This window comes from Rhinolophus hipposideros (assembly GCF_964194185.1).
Source record: "Rhinolophus hipposideros genome assembly, chromosome: 9".
Lineage (NCBI taxonomy): Eukaryota > Metazoa > Chordata > Mammalia > Chiroptera > Rhinolophidae > Rhinolophus > Rhinolophus hipposideros.
In genome coordinates this window covers 30,127,579-30,143,365 of record NC_138055.1, presented here as the reverse complement: position 1 = coordinate 30,143,365, position 15,787 = coordinate 30,127,579, and the positions used below count along the sequence as shown (strand labels likewise).

The window sequence follows — 15,787 nt, the reverse complement described above, 5'->3', positions numbered from 1 at the left end:
ATTTCAGTGGATGCCTCATATAAATTAGAATTGAAGATAATGATGCCTGTTCACTTGATCAACTGAAATGACCAGCTGGGTTTAATGGGAGGAAAACAGAAACCCCTGTGAAATTGGAATAGCTTCAAAGGTGATAGAATGTAATTATTTTTCTGCAAAGTTTCTTCTCCAAAGGTGACTGGGCATTCTGCTGGTGGGCCCCTGGGCCAGCATGTTATGAAAGTGGATACAGCATTCAGAGACACTGACCATATCCAAATCATAAGTCAAGAGTCCGCTTTCTGCTAAGGTGCTGGGAGAAAGCAGGATTTTTTTTCTCATTCTATTTTAGCCATTTCATTTAGTTAGAGAGATGCTTGGAGGGATTTGCCTAATTGACTCCTGAGAGGCAAATTGTAATTTAGGTTGCTACAGTAAGTTTTTTTCTCTTTAGAACCATAAAACATTTTCTTGGATTTGTTATAATTATCCTTATGGTATTATAATTTTAGGTCTGAAAAAGCTTTTATCACCTACCCCTCTACATCTACCCCTCTACATCTACCCCTCTGTGTTACAAATGAAGAAACTGAGGTCCTGAAACTTAGGTTCTATGATGTAGTAGAGGTGCTAGCAAGCAAAAAAAAGGGGGAGGTGAGAGGCTGGGAGAGACAGAGGGCAAAGGAACCAGTAGATGACAATGCAGATTATCACGCCCCATAGCTGACAGTGAGCTCTGTTTCTGCACCTGTGTGGGGAATAGTGATACACACGGATGTCGGCAAAGACTCACAGACTGCCTGCCTGGGCTTGACTCTTGACTCTGCTAATTTTGAGCTTTGTGACCTTCGGCAAGTTGCTTAAGCTCTCTGTGCCTCAGTCCCTCATCTGCATAAAAGGATATTAATATCAGTACTTCCTGTTGTAAGGATTAAAAATCTTATTGTATTTACTTCACTATTATAGGGATTAAACAAGGATTAAATTGATATCTGTAAGGAGTTTAGTACTTGTTAAGTGCTATGTTAGGGTCTGCTGCTTTGTTCCTATTCACTATACCAGAAAATATTAAAAGTTTCAGAACACATGTATAAGTTGTATTCATTAATAATGTACTGAGGTGCTTTATCTGAGATAAATACCCAAGGACTCTACTAGAGAGATTCAGAAAGTCATTGATAAAACCTCTTTACATGTTTAATGGATTAATTTTGCAATATGTTTTGTTATAAAGTTCAGAACAAAATAAACAACTACAGGGATTTTTTTTTAATTAAAAAATTCAATGATATCCATAGTCTCATATAACAATGACAGAAATTTCAATTATAAAACAATTAATAAAACAGTACATCTGTTGCAAAAATTAAAGATGGATTTTCAATGCAGGAAATTAGTGCTGAGTCAGTGATTCCTGAAGTCGTTAGAGGACAGCAGCAGGTCAGGGGTGCTACGTTTTCTTTTGTTAGAGCATGTTTCTTGGGCAGTTAAACATTTTTTTCCCCTTAGAATTCAATGTTGTCAAAGCTATCATTAACATTTTACGTGGAGTTTTTAAGAGAAAGCCTTCATGAAATTAACAGTGCATATCTTATAGTAATTAAGACCATTTTAGATGTGCCTGAAATGAATACCATGTGTGGATTGTCTTTTTTTTCCTTCCATTCTGTGAATTCAATTCAATGGAAATTTTAAGGAAAAAAAGTCAGTTACCTATTCCTCCATTTTTTAACTAAATAATTGTAACATTTGCATAGAAAAATAATTTTTCAATGCTGCAGAAAACTTTCCCGGAATTCATTGCTGATTTAAGACATTGGAAGGTCATGATAAGCTGCATATCTTCCAGTTACGTGATGGTAAATCTGCGAGGAAGGCAGAATTTAGTTAATTAATAATTTTATATTATTACACATATCAATTAATAATTACACCATTACATAATAATTAATAACTTTAATTAACATTTCATTATACAGTCCCACGATTACATGTTTCAGCATAATCTCCATCCAACCTGCTTTAGGAAGCTTGCTAGGAAGAAGGCAGAGGTTTGGGTATGATGAGGTACCTCAGATGAGTGTTCCTCTTTAGTTCTCACAGCCCAATAGATGACTTTTCATTTCTTTCTCAAAAACACTCTCAATTTGTTCCAAGGACAATGGGTTATTATTCACCTGCCTCTCGATGTCCGAAAGCAGAGTGCTGGCACCTATTCGAAAGAGTTCTGGCTTCAGCCATTCATCTCCTAGCTCCTCCTTTATGAGAGAGAGCCAAGCAAGGGAATCTTTGGCACTGCGGATGCCGCCTGCTGGTTTAAAGCCTACCTAAAAGGGAAGGATGGAAAGAGAACAAGGTTTATTATTACTGAATTGCCTTTAAAAATGGCACTGCATTATTACAGGATCTCTCTCTCTCTCATTTTTTTTAATCTATTTCAGTTCACCCAGCGAAAGAGCTTAGATCACTGACTCGCCCATTCGCACTACAAAATGACTTTTCCAGGATTAATGGGAAGAATGTCACAGCTTCTGAGGAGACACTAATGAGAGTTAATAACCCTCATTAACACTTCACTTATTGGAAAGTCATAACCCTCAACCATCTAGACTATAGCTGTGAACCTGGGATAAACAAGAGAGGTGTCAATAAAAAGGAAAACATGGCACAAAAGTCCATTCATTCTACAAGTAAGCCTGTATAGACACCTCTCAGCCCTTCATCTGGAGGTGCAAAAGACACAATAAGTGTATTTAAAACAAGAGGAGCAAATCAGCAAGGTCACCCTAACCAAACTGGCAACAGTCAGCAAGGAGAGCTGACAGTTGTTTTAATCAACTGAACTGCAGAGCCATTTTTTTTTTCTAAGTTGTAGATAGAGTTACAGAGGGCAGCTCAGTTAAACAAGCCCTGTAGAAAGACAGTGTAGGGTCTCTTCACATTTCAGCAGTCTTTGAAGGTGACCATAAAACAGCACAATTCAGCCAGTATCTGATGTTTACAAACGATGTCTCTGAGTCCCTTAGAAAAGGATAAATGTGTTCTATATGTAGTAAAACCTGCTTATCTGGATTTACTTGTCTCCAGAACTTAAATATCCATTAGATACTCTAGATGGGCGCAATCAAGTAAACACCCCATAGCCCAAGTACTAAAGCTCACATAAGTAACCACTGAGAGCTGTTGGTTTGACAGGCAGCACCAGCAGGGGTGAATACTAACAGAATGCTAGAGAAGGGAGACAAGGGATAAAGGAACGGTCCCATTATCAACCCACGCTAGAAACCTCACGGTTAACCTAGACTCCGCCATTTTCCTCACCACACCACATACAATCGATCAATAGTCAAGGCCAAACAATCCTACCATCTTAACTTCTATATGTCCCCTGGGTACACTTTCCGCTCCCCTCTTACTTCTACAGTATTAGTTTAAACCCTCATCAATTCTCACATGGACTATCAGTAAAGGTCTCCCAACTGGTTTCCCTGCCGCAATCACACAACGGCATACAGCTTAGCAGCAACTATGGAGAGATTTTAACCATATCTGCCAATTATTCTGGAGTCCAAGTGACTTGTAAGAGTGAGGGGAGGTGGCGGGAGTGGGGGAGATAAGTGGGATGAGGTTATTTATTGAGAAGAGGCAAAAAAAAACACAAAAATCAATTAGCCAATATTAGCATACATGTTAATCATAGAAGCACTTCCACCAATTAGGCACTGATGCATATAGATTTTTCTATATAATTCAGTTGTGTCAGCAAGTCTGCTTGGCAATTCTTCTAAATAGAGGTTCTCGCATAAGTTTGTACTTTTTTTTTTAAGGAACAGAGTATGGAAAACATAAATCTGCAGTGAAATCAGTTATGAAATATTAAACCTCTGCTTCTCAGGAGTGACACTAATCATGGTCGGGAAGGCAGCTGATCACATTTTAAAACACCCCTTAAATCAACGATGTAGAAACTTTACAGTCTAAGGGCTACCCAAACAACTTGTCAACAACCTGAAAGGTTCTGCAAGATACACATACAGTGCCTCGCTGTGTGAAATCAAGTGTGACTAAAATGAATATGGTTTGACTTGTACCTGTTCGTTTCTTAATGAAACTGGAATGAACTTTGTTTATTAGTTGAGGAAAGTGCCAACACAATTTTTTTAAAAAGTGTTGAAAACTAGTGAAGTGTCCCTTACCCTCTGCTCTGGCCTAATACATGGGTCATTTAAAACGCTGACCAAAATTCTTTGCTCGTTGTCTAAGAGGACTCCTGGGAAGGGACCTGTTCATTTTTGTATCCCTTGCATTTAACATAGGTTAACATGGAACATAGCTAACGACTCAGTAAATGTTTGTTGAGACCAAAACTTGATTGGGTCCCCAATGAAAGGTTTTAATCCTGACTACGAAACTTACGACAATTGGAGATGCCTGAGGACTATCTCTGATCCAGGAGTGCCAGGGATGAAGGCCCAAGCATCTTTAAGTATAAAAAGTTTCACATCTATTTAGATGTTCTTTGGACAAGAATAAGAATCATTGGTCTAATGAGTGATGGGCCCACTCATTCAATTGGGTACCCAAAGATAGAGTTCTCTCATTTTTTACAGCTTTACTTACTTATTTATTTTTTAATTTAGATCACTGCAAAAAGGCTACTAAACAGAGGTTATTCGTGTCGGGTCAACTTTCATATGTAGGTCACAGTAGATAATTATCCTGTTTGTACTTTTTGAAGATATGAAGTTATTCTGAAGGAGAAAATTCTGGAAGGAGTTCACTTCCTCTGAAACCCAGTACATTCTAAAAAAGGTCTCTGATTCCAAAATAAACTGAAGCTACAGTCACATATAAAGTCATCACATCCAGTTGGCAAAAGATTAAAGGTCTTTTTCTGGGTGTCTATTTGGCAGAAATCAAGAGATTGGTTTTAAAATCTACCTTCTGAGGAAGGGGAAGTCTCATTTAAAAAAAAGTACTTTTCTCTCCAAGGATGTAGGAAAGAAAACTCCTTTGAGATAATTTGCAACTAAACAAGCAACTTGAAGTGAAAAGGAAAATCCAAACTCATTTTAAAAAACACCTCATACGCATTTTTCCTTTTAACTTCATGTTTCAAAAAATATGTATTATTTTTCGAAAAGCTGACAAAAGCTAGCCTATACCCTCCTCAGCTTAACAGTCTTCCAAAGAGCACATCCAACTGCCATGAAACGCAAAAATGGATATTTAATTCAAGAGCTATATAACGGCTAGCTACCTTTTCCCTGCTGTTTCACAGCATTTCATTATTTTGTTTAATAAGTTCATCTCCTCAAGAATTTTCTCTTCACCTCATATTATTAAAAGTAATAAGTTTTTCTGGACCGGGGGTTTCCCAACAGAAAAACCAATTTATGTGTGTCCTTCAATAATGACAGGAAAAGATTATTTCCCATTATATTGCATACTTTTCATATCACCACCACAGCTTATCATTCAATAAATGTTACTCTGCAATTCTTTCCATTCCTCAAGGAAGTTTAATTTCTGCATTAACCTGTTTTCGCTGGCCAACGCCTTACCAGAAAGCCTCTGTGTTGCAGCAGAATTAGTTCGTTAAAGAACGCATTTAGGAATCTCTTGTCAGAGATAAAATTGTCTTCGGTTAATAAAAGAACATAAAGTAAGTTTACATCTCGATCACACATACTTACTCCCACACTCACATTCACTTTCTGTTAATCGCACATTTTTCTCCATGAATGTGTTCTTTTGTAATGAAAGGTAAATTAAACATTTTAATAAAGATAACTCATTCACACCTTCTGCATATAAAGATAGTTATCAGTTATCGTGGCTATAACTAGCATTATAAATAACATTATCTTTACTCTGAAGAAAGATTTGCTGGCAATAATATACCTTGTTTCCAGTTTTCCAGAAGAAATCTCTAATGGCCCGTAGCATTACTATTGCTACAGGAAAGGTGGCATTTACTGTTTCTTTTCCAGTAGAAGTCTTAATAAAATCTGATCCTAAAATAAAAGGAAGAAAAACAACACATTAATTTTAAAACTTTTAAGATTTTAAGTCAGTGGAAGAAATGAGTCGTATAAATTTTTTTCCTGAGGAAAACAACTTTATTTTTCATTAATTATTTGAAAACTTAAAAAAAAAATTCCTCTCTTTAAAATAATTCTGTCAATACTTTTTCTTCCCTTTATTATAAGATGAATTGAGTTAAGCACCAAATGGATTCGTATGGACCCCTGGGGCTATTGCCTCTATATTTCCATATTACCAATTAAAATCAAGTTGGTTTATTTAATGCATAACTGAGATGAATAAAAACAGTTTTATTCCCTGTGCTTAAATTAACATCATATAACACTTGACTACAAAACTGGAGTGCCAACTCATGAAGAATCACCATTAGCTGATTATTAACTGTTTGTTAATAAAAGCACTATTATATCTTCCATCCAGATTAGGATTTTCATGAAAGACACCATGCTATTTCATAACTTGCAAATATTTTAAATAACGACCCGTGTCTCAAATGTATCTTAAACCTATTGATGTGGTTTAACAGAATAACACAAGGAGACAAAGAAACGATAATATAGTTAAGACTCACTGAATGCAATGCACTGTGCACTATTCTAACCAATATGCTACAGTGTCTCAAAGGAATTTACCTAGGGTCGCACAGTCAGAGAGCCAACTAGAGGTTCCATCTTTCATGCAGTGGTTACCTATCCCAGGAAGACTCAAAGTGTGAACCACAAACCTGCAGCTCCCCACCAGGGAGCTTATCAAACACGCAGACTCTCAGGCCCTACACTAGACCAACTGAATATGAATCTGAATATAAACAAAGTTCCTAGGTGCTTCGTATGCAAATTTACAGCCCTAGCCCACTGAATCTATGGACCCTCATGTAAGGCTAACCTCTGAGGTTCTCCTGAGGTCAGTCAAAGAAGTGGTTGATGGAAGTGGAGGTAAGAAGTGGCCCAAACTTTCCCCTCTAGTTTCAATTGGAAAAGATAACTTGCATGACTATTCTGTGGGTTGAAAGGTTCAAATGAATACACCTTTGGTAAGCACATTGTGTGTACAGCACAGTGAAAAACTATAAAAACAAATAATTCAAACCCTTGCCCTCAAAAGCATACACAGTCTATGTGCCAGTGGAAATGAAACACAATCCTGGGTAATCACTTGTTGAGGTAGAAGTCAGGAGACCTGCTTTCTAGCTCTGATATTTACCTGGCAAATTCCATCTCCCAACCTTTATCATTTGTACAATAAATCTGAAAATTCTTACTGACTTCATAGTATTACTTAAGAATCAAAACAGACAATCGATGGGAAAGCACTCTGAAAACTGTCAAGTGTTATACAAATATAAATGGAGCAAGGATCTAGGTAGCATTGCAATCTGTATAAATACCATAAGAATTCTGATATATCAAACAGATCATCGTAAGCCTTCTTTTCTTTTGCTCTGTAGGCAGGCCCATGGGAGAAATGGAGAAATACTTGTCATATACACATTCATTCAACAAATATTTATGAGTGCTTATGATGTTCTAGACTGTTCTAGATGCTGGGATTAGACCACTAAACAAAATAGACAAAGTTCCTGCTTTTGTGAGAATTTCTAGAAGAGAAAGATAATAAACAAATGTATAACAAATGCCAGGTGAAGATAAGTGCTATGAAGTAAAATAAAGCAAAGTAATGAGATAGAGTGCGATGGATTTGGGGAGAGGTAGCTATATTTAAATAGAGTTGTCATAAAGATATCTCTGATGAGTGAAATTCAGAGATTGAATGACAGGAATCTATGAAAAGAGCATCACAAGTAGGGAAATAGCAAGTGCAAAAGCCCTGAGGGGGCATGTGCTAAGTTGATTAATACATGAAATGAATGAGTGAATGGAGTGGGAATACAAAACCGCTACCTGGCTCCTACAACATCAGAAGACAAACAGAGAGGAAACTAAAATCTCCATATAGAGGGGAACATCCCAAAATAATTTACAATGAGACCAAGATGTGTTTTCTAATATGTGACACTGCTTGGATTCACTAGAAAGCTTCTGGGTAAAACACTGGATATCATCTAAATTCTTTTAAGCATCTTGAAAGAAAAGATTATTAAGATGAAAGACAAAGACCACATTTGGAGGCCTTGAAAAAAAAGGTATAGTCACTTAAAAAGCAAACCATCAAAAGTTAACCAAAAGAGCCAACCTCTTTTGGAAGAGTTTGGAGGCAGGGTCAGGGAGGATACTCTCTTCCTAATATATCACAGTAGTCTGGGAGTAGTAACAGTAGCCTACACATTATTTGTCTCTCTGTCCTCCTTTCTTGACTGTATTGTAAGCATATCTGAGAGCACGTGCTATATTTTTCTTATGCATATCCTCAGAGTCTGACACATATGAGAAGCTGAATAAATTTTGGATGAATGGATGGATGGATGGATGGATGGATGGATGGATGGATGGATGGATGGGCAGTCAAAGCTACGAAGAAAAATCGTACTACAATATTTTCCATCCTTAACTGCCTAATGGGGAAGGAAACAGTTTAGGAAACAGGTTAGAGTTTCATTCCAGGCCTCGTAAACAAAACTGGGCAGGTGGCTCAGAAGAAAATGTTTTGTTTTAAAATAAATTTTTAATTTTGAATACATTTAGATTTACAGAAACATTGTGAAGATAGTAGAATTTCTATATACCCTACACCCAGTTTCTGCTATAATTAACAACTTGTATTAGTATAGTACCTTTGTTACAATTAATGAATCAATATTGATATTATTAACCAAAACTATACTGTAGATTTCCTTAGTTTTACTCAGAATCCAGTCTCATCCAGGATACTAAAATACATTTGTCATGTCTCCATAGGCTCTTCTTGGCTGTAATAGTTGCTTACTTTCCTTATTCTGATGACCTTAATAGTTTTGAGGAGTAATGGTTAGGTATTTTGTAAAATTTCCCTCAACTGGGATTTCTGTAATATTTTTCTCATAACTACACTGGGGTTATGAGTTTCTGGGGTGGAATACCATAGAGGTAACGTACCATTTTCACCACATCATATGAATGGGACATACTATCAGCATGACTTACCACTGTTGATGTTGACCTTTAGCACTTAGTGAAGGTATTGTTTGCTAGGTTTCTGCACTATAAAACCACTCCCTTTTCCCTATTCTCCATACTATATCCTTTGGAAAGAAGTTCTTACTTGTATCCTACATATACGGAATGGGGAGTTACAATCCATCTCCTCCAGTGGGGAATATCTACATAAATTATTTGGAATTTTTTGCATGGGGGATTTGTCCATTCACTCACTCACTCATTCATTCATTCATTCACTCACAATTATTTATATCAAAGCTGACTCAAAGATACATATTTTATATTTGGGTTTATAATCTAATATTACTCTATTTATTTTGTTGCTCAAATAGTTCAAGCTTTGGCCACTAGGAGCTCTTTCAGTTGCTTCCAGTATTCCATTGACACACCCCCATCATGTGGACTTTTTGTTTTAAAAGCACTTACTTTCTATTATTACCAAAGGCTCATCTTGTATGTTTTCTGCCTCAGTCCTAGAGTGAGCCATTTTTCCAAAGAGCCCTGGTTCCTTTTATTGGAGAATGGTATTAGAAATTACGATCTTGGTGCTAGGAGTACTCATTGCTACTGTAGAGGTCTGCTTTTAAACCCTCTCAGCTGACTGATCAAAGAAATATATGTGTGAGTACTAACCCATTTATATACACACATCTATTAATAATACCATATGCAACTACCTATATCTATAGCAAACTAAACACAAGCTATACTGATGTTCCCAACTTTTGACCCATTAACTACCTAGACCATTATAGACCTTTTCCCTTGCTTATCTGTAAACTCTCACTCCAACAGTGAGAAACCTACACCTGCCATCTGCCATCCATTTATTTGATTACTCACATCCAGTAACCATGTATAGTGCTATCAGAATTGTTACAACCACACCATAAATGGAAATAATTTCATCAACTCCAATATAGTGCTAATATGACATTTCTTTGCCTTGAGCTTTATAGACTCCACTGATTAATAAAGTTACTTAGGACAGCACCTTTTTCTTCCACCTCTTTCAGAGAGCTTGTTTCACACATTTGTAATACATTTAGATTCTTTGGTTACGGTTTCCATTCTATTCTGGAATCCCTTGACCTCCTAAGTGATTTTTTTTTTCATGTGCAAACATTAAGGTTCACTCTTTGTGAAACTTTTAGTGGTTTTCACAAATGTACAATGTCATACACCCATCATTACAATATCAGAATACTTTCACCACTCTAAAAAAATCTCCTGTACTTCACATTTTCACCTCCCCCTTGCACTGGCAACCACTGATCTTCTTACTAGCTCAATAGTTTTGCCTTTTGCAGAGTGTCATGTAATTGGAATCATACAGCTTTTCAGATTGGCTTCTTTCCCTTGGCAATATGCATTTAAGGTTCGCTCATGTCTTTACATGGTTTTATAGTTCATTTCTCTTTATTGCTGAATAATATTCTGTTATATGGATACACCACAGTTTGTTTATTTATTCATCTACTGAAGAATATCCTGGTTGCTTCCAGTCTTTGGCAATTATGAATAAAGCTGCTATAAACATTCATATGCAGGTTTTTGTGTGGACATAAGTCTTTAAATCAATTGGGTAAGTATCTAGGGGCAACAGCTGAATTGTATGGAAAGACCATAGTTATCTTTGAAAGAAACTGACAAACTGTCTTTCAAGTAGCTGCACCACTCTGCATTCCTACCAGCAGTGAATGAGAGTTCCTGTTGCTCCACATCCTCACCAGCAATCTGTGTTGTCAATATTTGGATTTTAGCCAATCGAATAGCTATGCATATAGATCCTGTACATATTTTTGTTAGATTACACCTAAGTATTTCATTTCTAGTTTGCTATAGTAAATGGTAGTTTTTTTTTAAATTTCAAATTACAGTTGTTAATTGCTGGTAGATAAGAAAGGAATAGACTTTTGTATATTAACCTAGTATCATGCAACCTTGGTAAACTCACTTAGTTATAGGAGTTTGTTAGTTTGGGGGGATTTTCTCCATAGACAATCATGTCATCTATGAACAAAGACAGTTTTATATCTTCCTTCTTGTATTAATTTCTTGTGATTGTTAAACAAATTATAACATACACAGTGGTTTAAAGCAACATTTTATTCTGTTCTAGTGTTTTTGATTTCTAGCATTTCCTTTTAACTATTTCTTAGAGTTTTCATTGCTCTGCTTACATTACCTATAATTCTTTCACACTATCTACTTTTTCCATTAGTCATAGCTATTTAAAATTTTTCTTTCTGATAATTCTGACATTCCTGTTTTATCTGAATCTGGTTCTGATACTTGTGTTCTCTCTACAGACTATATTTTTTTCTTGCCTTTTAGCATCTCTTGTAATTTTTGTTGAAAACCAGACATGGAATATTGGGTAACAGAATACAACTGTTATATAAACAGGCCTTTAGTATGAGATTTTATGGTAATCTGGCTAGGCGTTGGGCTGTGTTTAATGTCTGCTGTAGCCATAGGTACCAGAGTCTCCAAATCCTATAGTATCTTTGGTTGTTTCTCCCCTGCTTACTTTGGGCTTCCTAAATATTCCTCCTCAGAGAGAGTCTATATTTTTAGCTCTGTTAGCTGTAATCCACAGGTTTATTGAAGCCCTATTGGTATGGTGGTAATGTATGGAGGAGAGGAAGTATTTTACAATCTTATGATTAAATTTCAGTCTTTTAGTTGGCCTGTGTCCCTGGCTGTAACCATCACAAGGGTGTCTCAGCTTTTCTCCCCAATTTGGTAAGGCAGGAAGACTAGAAGGGAAATGCCCTCCCAGGTAGGATAAGACTCTAGTAAAGGTTTTTGCCCTGGAGAGGAGGCGTTTGTTAAGGAGAATGCTCTGCGCATATTTCACAATGATTATCTTCCCCTTCTCCAGCCAGAGCCAATAGGGGATCTTTCTTGGTTCTTCACTGTAAGAATCTGGGGTTCCTAGAGGAAAAACCCACCAAGTATCAGGCCACACTCAGCATCCAACAATTTGTCAAAATTACCATGTAAGTGTTCCTACCAGTTGATGGCTCTGTCAGGAAAGCAGATCTAGGTCGTAACTCTCATGATTGCCTGTCTCTCCAGATTTCAAGGTAGCAGTTTGCCCTCTGACCTAAGTTCTTTGATGAGTCTTAGAAAAGTCACTGATTTTCAATTTATTCAGATTTTCCCTGTTCTAAAGGACTTTAGAGGAACTCTAAAGGAATGACAACTTCCAAGCTTTTCACATAAAACCAGAAGTCCTTAAATATTAAGGCCAACTTTATTATCTAGAAATCAGGTATGAATAGAGATACAAATTATATATGGTATCTAAGGTGTTTTAGACATATGCCAAGCAACTATTATGATCAACAGAATTGGAAAGATTCAGAGATTCACTTTAGCTAGAATGGTAAGGGACAGGTAGAATTTGGTACAGACTTTGAAGGAGAAGAGAGGGCAGATGGGAAAACACTACCATTAGAAGAAACACTGAAAAGTATAAGACACATCCAAAGAATGATAAATGGATTTATCTAAGGAATCACTGTGGGGGCCAGAGAGCATGGAGGAGTGGAAGGCAGTTATGTTTGGGGTGTGTGTGTGTCAATGTGTACTTTACAACATGTGATTGTAAAAGTCCCTTAGGAAACATGACGTCTAATCACCCAAAATCAGTGTTTAAGACTCTAAATGCAGTGTCTATTTAGGATAGGTTGAGAAAAGACAATGAAGAGTCAGATACAACACAAGAGATTAAAACAGCAATTCAAGCATGCAGGCACCACTGTCTATTTCTTTAAATCCAGGAATAAGACCTAGCTTTAATTACACAAAATACTTTAGAAAGTACATTAATATTTTACTACTGTCAAAAGAACAATGGATTTTCCAACGGGACTAAGTAGGCACACACTTTTGTTTTACTTCTTATTTTAATATTGTTTCCCTGTCCCTCTGCTAACACAAAATTACCTTAGAGAAATAAATGCGACATTTCAAATATCCAACACCCCAGAGCACCACAGACTTTCTTCAGAGCTTATGCAAATCCAACACTAACCAAGCTCACCTCTGCTCAGCTTGCAGAATAAACCTTATGAGAAAATATCTTACAATTAAAATAGCTATCCATATACATGCTCTTTCATCAGTGCCCACAATTTCAATGAAATGACTAACCTAGGAGATGAAACACCTGAAGTCAAAAGTAACACATGAAATAGACTAGTATTCAACTGTGATTAGTTGAAATGAAAATTAATAATAAATTTATAGTATTATATTATTTTTTTTTATTTTCCTAATTTGAAATCTCTAGCACAATACTTTTTTTTTTTGTGGTCTAAAGTAACTCAAAGCTTTTGTAAGGCCTATAATTACAAGTCTCCATGGTACAGTTTCATTAAAAACTTTCATTAAACAACAGCTGCCCTTGTATATGGTCTTCTAATCAATTTGGTCAAACAGAATGACTTCTAATCAGCTGTTGATAAAAATAGAAGATGAAATTTTAATTCTAATAGATTAACCACAAACTCAAGACAGTCTTCAAAATCCATCTAGCTCTATTCTCCAGTGGATTTAATGACTATTCAGCAACTCATTACTAAATAGAACAAGATGAACATTTTCCAGTTCATTAAAGAAATGTACTATGTATTTTTGCATTGTCCTCATGATTCGTTACAGGGAGTCTTAATTACAAGATAATGGATAATGGTTATTAAATGCAGAGTGCAGTAATGAAGCACTATTCATTTGCGAACCTCAGAGACTGCAAAGAGAGGAAAATAAAATTACTAGCTTCAAAAGATTAACGGATCAAATTATTATTCAATTTTGAAAATCTCATTCAGACTTCATAGAAACAAGGAGATTAAAAACTAGTATTAAGACCAAAGTAGTACATTTAAGAAAATAATATCTTAAGGCTATTACTGCATAATAAGCTTCAGATGTGATTATTAGAAAAACATATAGCTAACAATGGGAAAACATACATTTTTATTTCTTGATTGAACAAATCTTATTTATGAGATAGGAAGTTACTAGTAGGATCTTAAAGAGAGTCTTGATGAACACAGAGGATACATGCTACTATGCTACAAAAGAACAGCACAATGGAAGGTATTATTAACATTTTATACTTCACTAATGAAAAATAGGATTAAAATCAACTGCTGCTTGAGAAAGCTTGTCATTAAGTGGAATTCATGCCAACCCAATAATAAGAGCTTCTGGGCACACTATTCTCTAGCACCATGTTTTCTATCGTTCTCTAAAAAAATTACTGATTCAAGTTAGCAAGAGAGTTTGTATGGTAATTCTGACACTAATTTATACTTGCAATCTGCAATGGGACACGTTTTTCTTTTAACAAATATACTGTACCAAAATATGAAACCCCAAATTAAAACCTATTCTTTGATATTGTATTCTTTCACTCAACATAGGCTTGAAAATCATTTGTGGTGAGCTATACAGATCCAGTGTTTTGGCTGAAAAACTGGTCAGGGTAAAGATGGAAGCAGAAGGCCCCTGTGGAGGTATCAATATGGTGTTAATACTCAATCTGGAGACCAATTATACTATAGACATCCTTACATGATCTAGGGATAACAGCTAACCTTATGAAAAAGGGGGAGATGTTTTCTAAACGAGAGAGGAAAAGTCTAAGAAGGAAAGAAAACAATAGAAACACCTGCTCTGTCAGTTCTTTCTCTCAATCTGAATAGTGAGCTCTGGAAATACTTCTCAGTTGATTCAGTCTATCACATGAAAAAGGCAACAGCGCATCATAATTAAGTAGAAAGGCCTGTTCAGGCTCAATGGCAATCAGAAAGCAATCACAATCTCAGAGTTAGAAACTATCTCAAATACCCCAAGGGTAAGATTAGCTCATGATAACCACATTCCTTGTTGTTGCCTTCCCCTCAATAAACATAAAAATATGGCCATTTAAAATAATGCAAAACAAAATGATTCAAATGAAATACAAGGTGGGGACTCTGACTATATAATCTGTGGTAATTGACAGTAATGTCCCTGGGAGACTATTTTAAACAATTATGGCTAACCATACAAAGATGTGGTAGAATCATTTGACACACACAAAAGTCCTTGAGTTATGTCTAACATGCTAGAAGTTTCCTTTCACTTCTAAAACTTGGCTTATTTGAATTAAGTTTCATAACTGCAATAATGCTAGAGATGAGTTACCAATCAATGCAAATATCTATTTCAGAGTGGATTTAAATGGTTTAATCTTTCAAACAACTCCTTTTTATATACATACAAATTTGGAGAAAGCAAAGGATTATTTAACTCAAATGTTTACAAGACCATATTGTCAGCATTTGAACCAAGAGTCAAACTGGGAAACAACAGCATGTCTCCTAAACCAAGCTCTATGCCTCCTCTAATTTGTAATATTGTTAGTGCTTCTGAGGATGTTTGTAAATATCTACATGGAGTTCACAGTTCAGAAATAAGTTCCCCAAAAAGTCATGCTGCACTTCTTAGTTCTCACCTCTCTCCCTTTTCTCCCCCTTCTTTTCAGTAACATCATCAAGCAAGAAGAGTTAGGGGTCAAGGAGCCCTAGACCATCTGAAAGTAAAACAAAAGGTTCTGAAATTAGATACTGGGGATGGTTGCACAACATTGTGAATATACTAAAATC

At 36.1% G+C, this 15,787-nt stretch overlaps 1 protein-coding gene across 3 annotated transcripts in view; it reads right to left on the bottom strand.

Annotated features, from left to right (window-relative positions):
• Positions 1–1,158: 1,158 nt before the first annotated feature.
• The window catches only part of DERA (deoxyribose-phosphate aldolase), an 86,089-nt gene continuing 71,460 nt past the window's right edge, over positions 1,159–15,787 (bottom strand). For 2 of the 3 annotated variants that reach the window (XM_081058784.1, XM_081058785.1), the window contains 3 exons: positions 5,884–5,996; positions 2,157–2,306; positions 1,159–1,844 (listed from right to left, as the gene is read on the bottom strand). In XM_081058784.1, coding sequence (XP_080914910.1) covers positions 1,788–1,844; positions 2,157–2,306; positions 5,884–5,996 — 320 coding nt within the window. In that variant the 3' untranslated portion in view covers positions 1,159–1,787. Of the gene's footprint in view, positions 1,845–1,922; positions 2,307–5,883; positions 5,997–15,787 lie in introns of those variants that run through there. The other variant, XM_081058783.1, reaches the window with a different exon arrangement.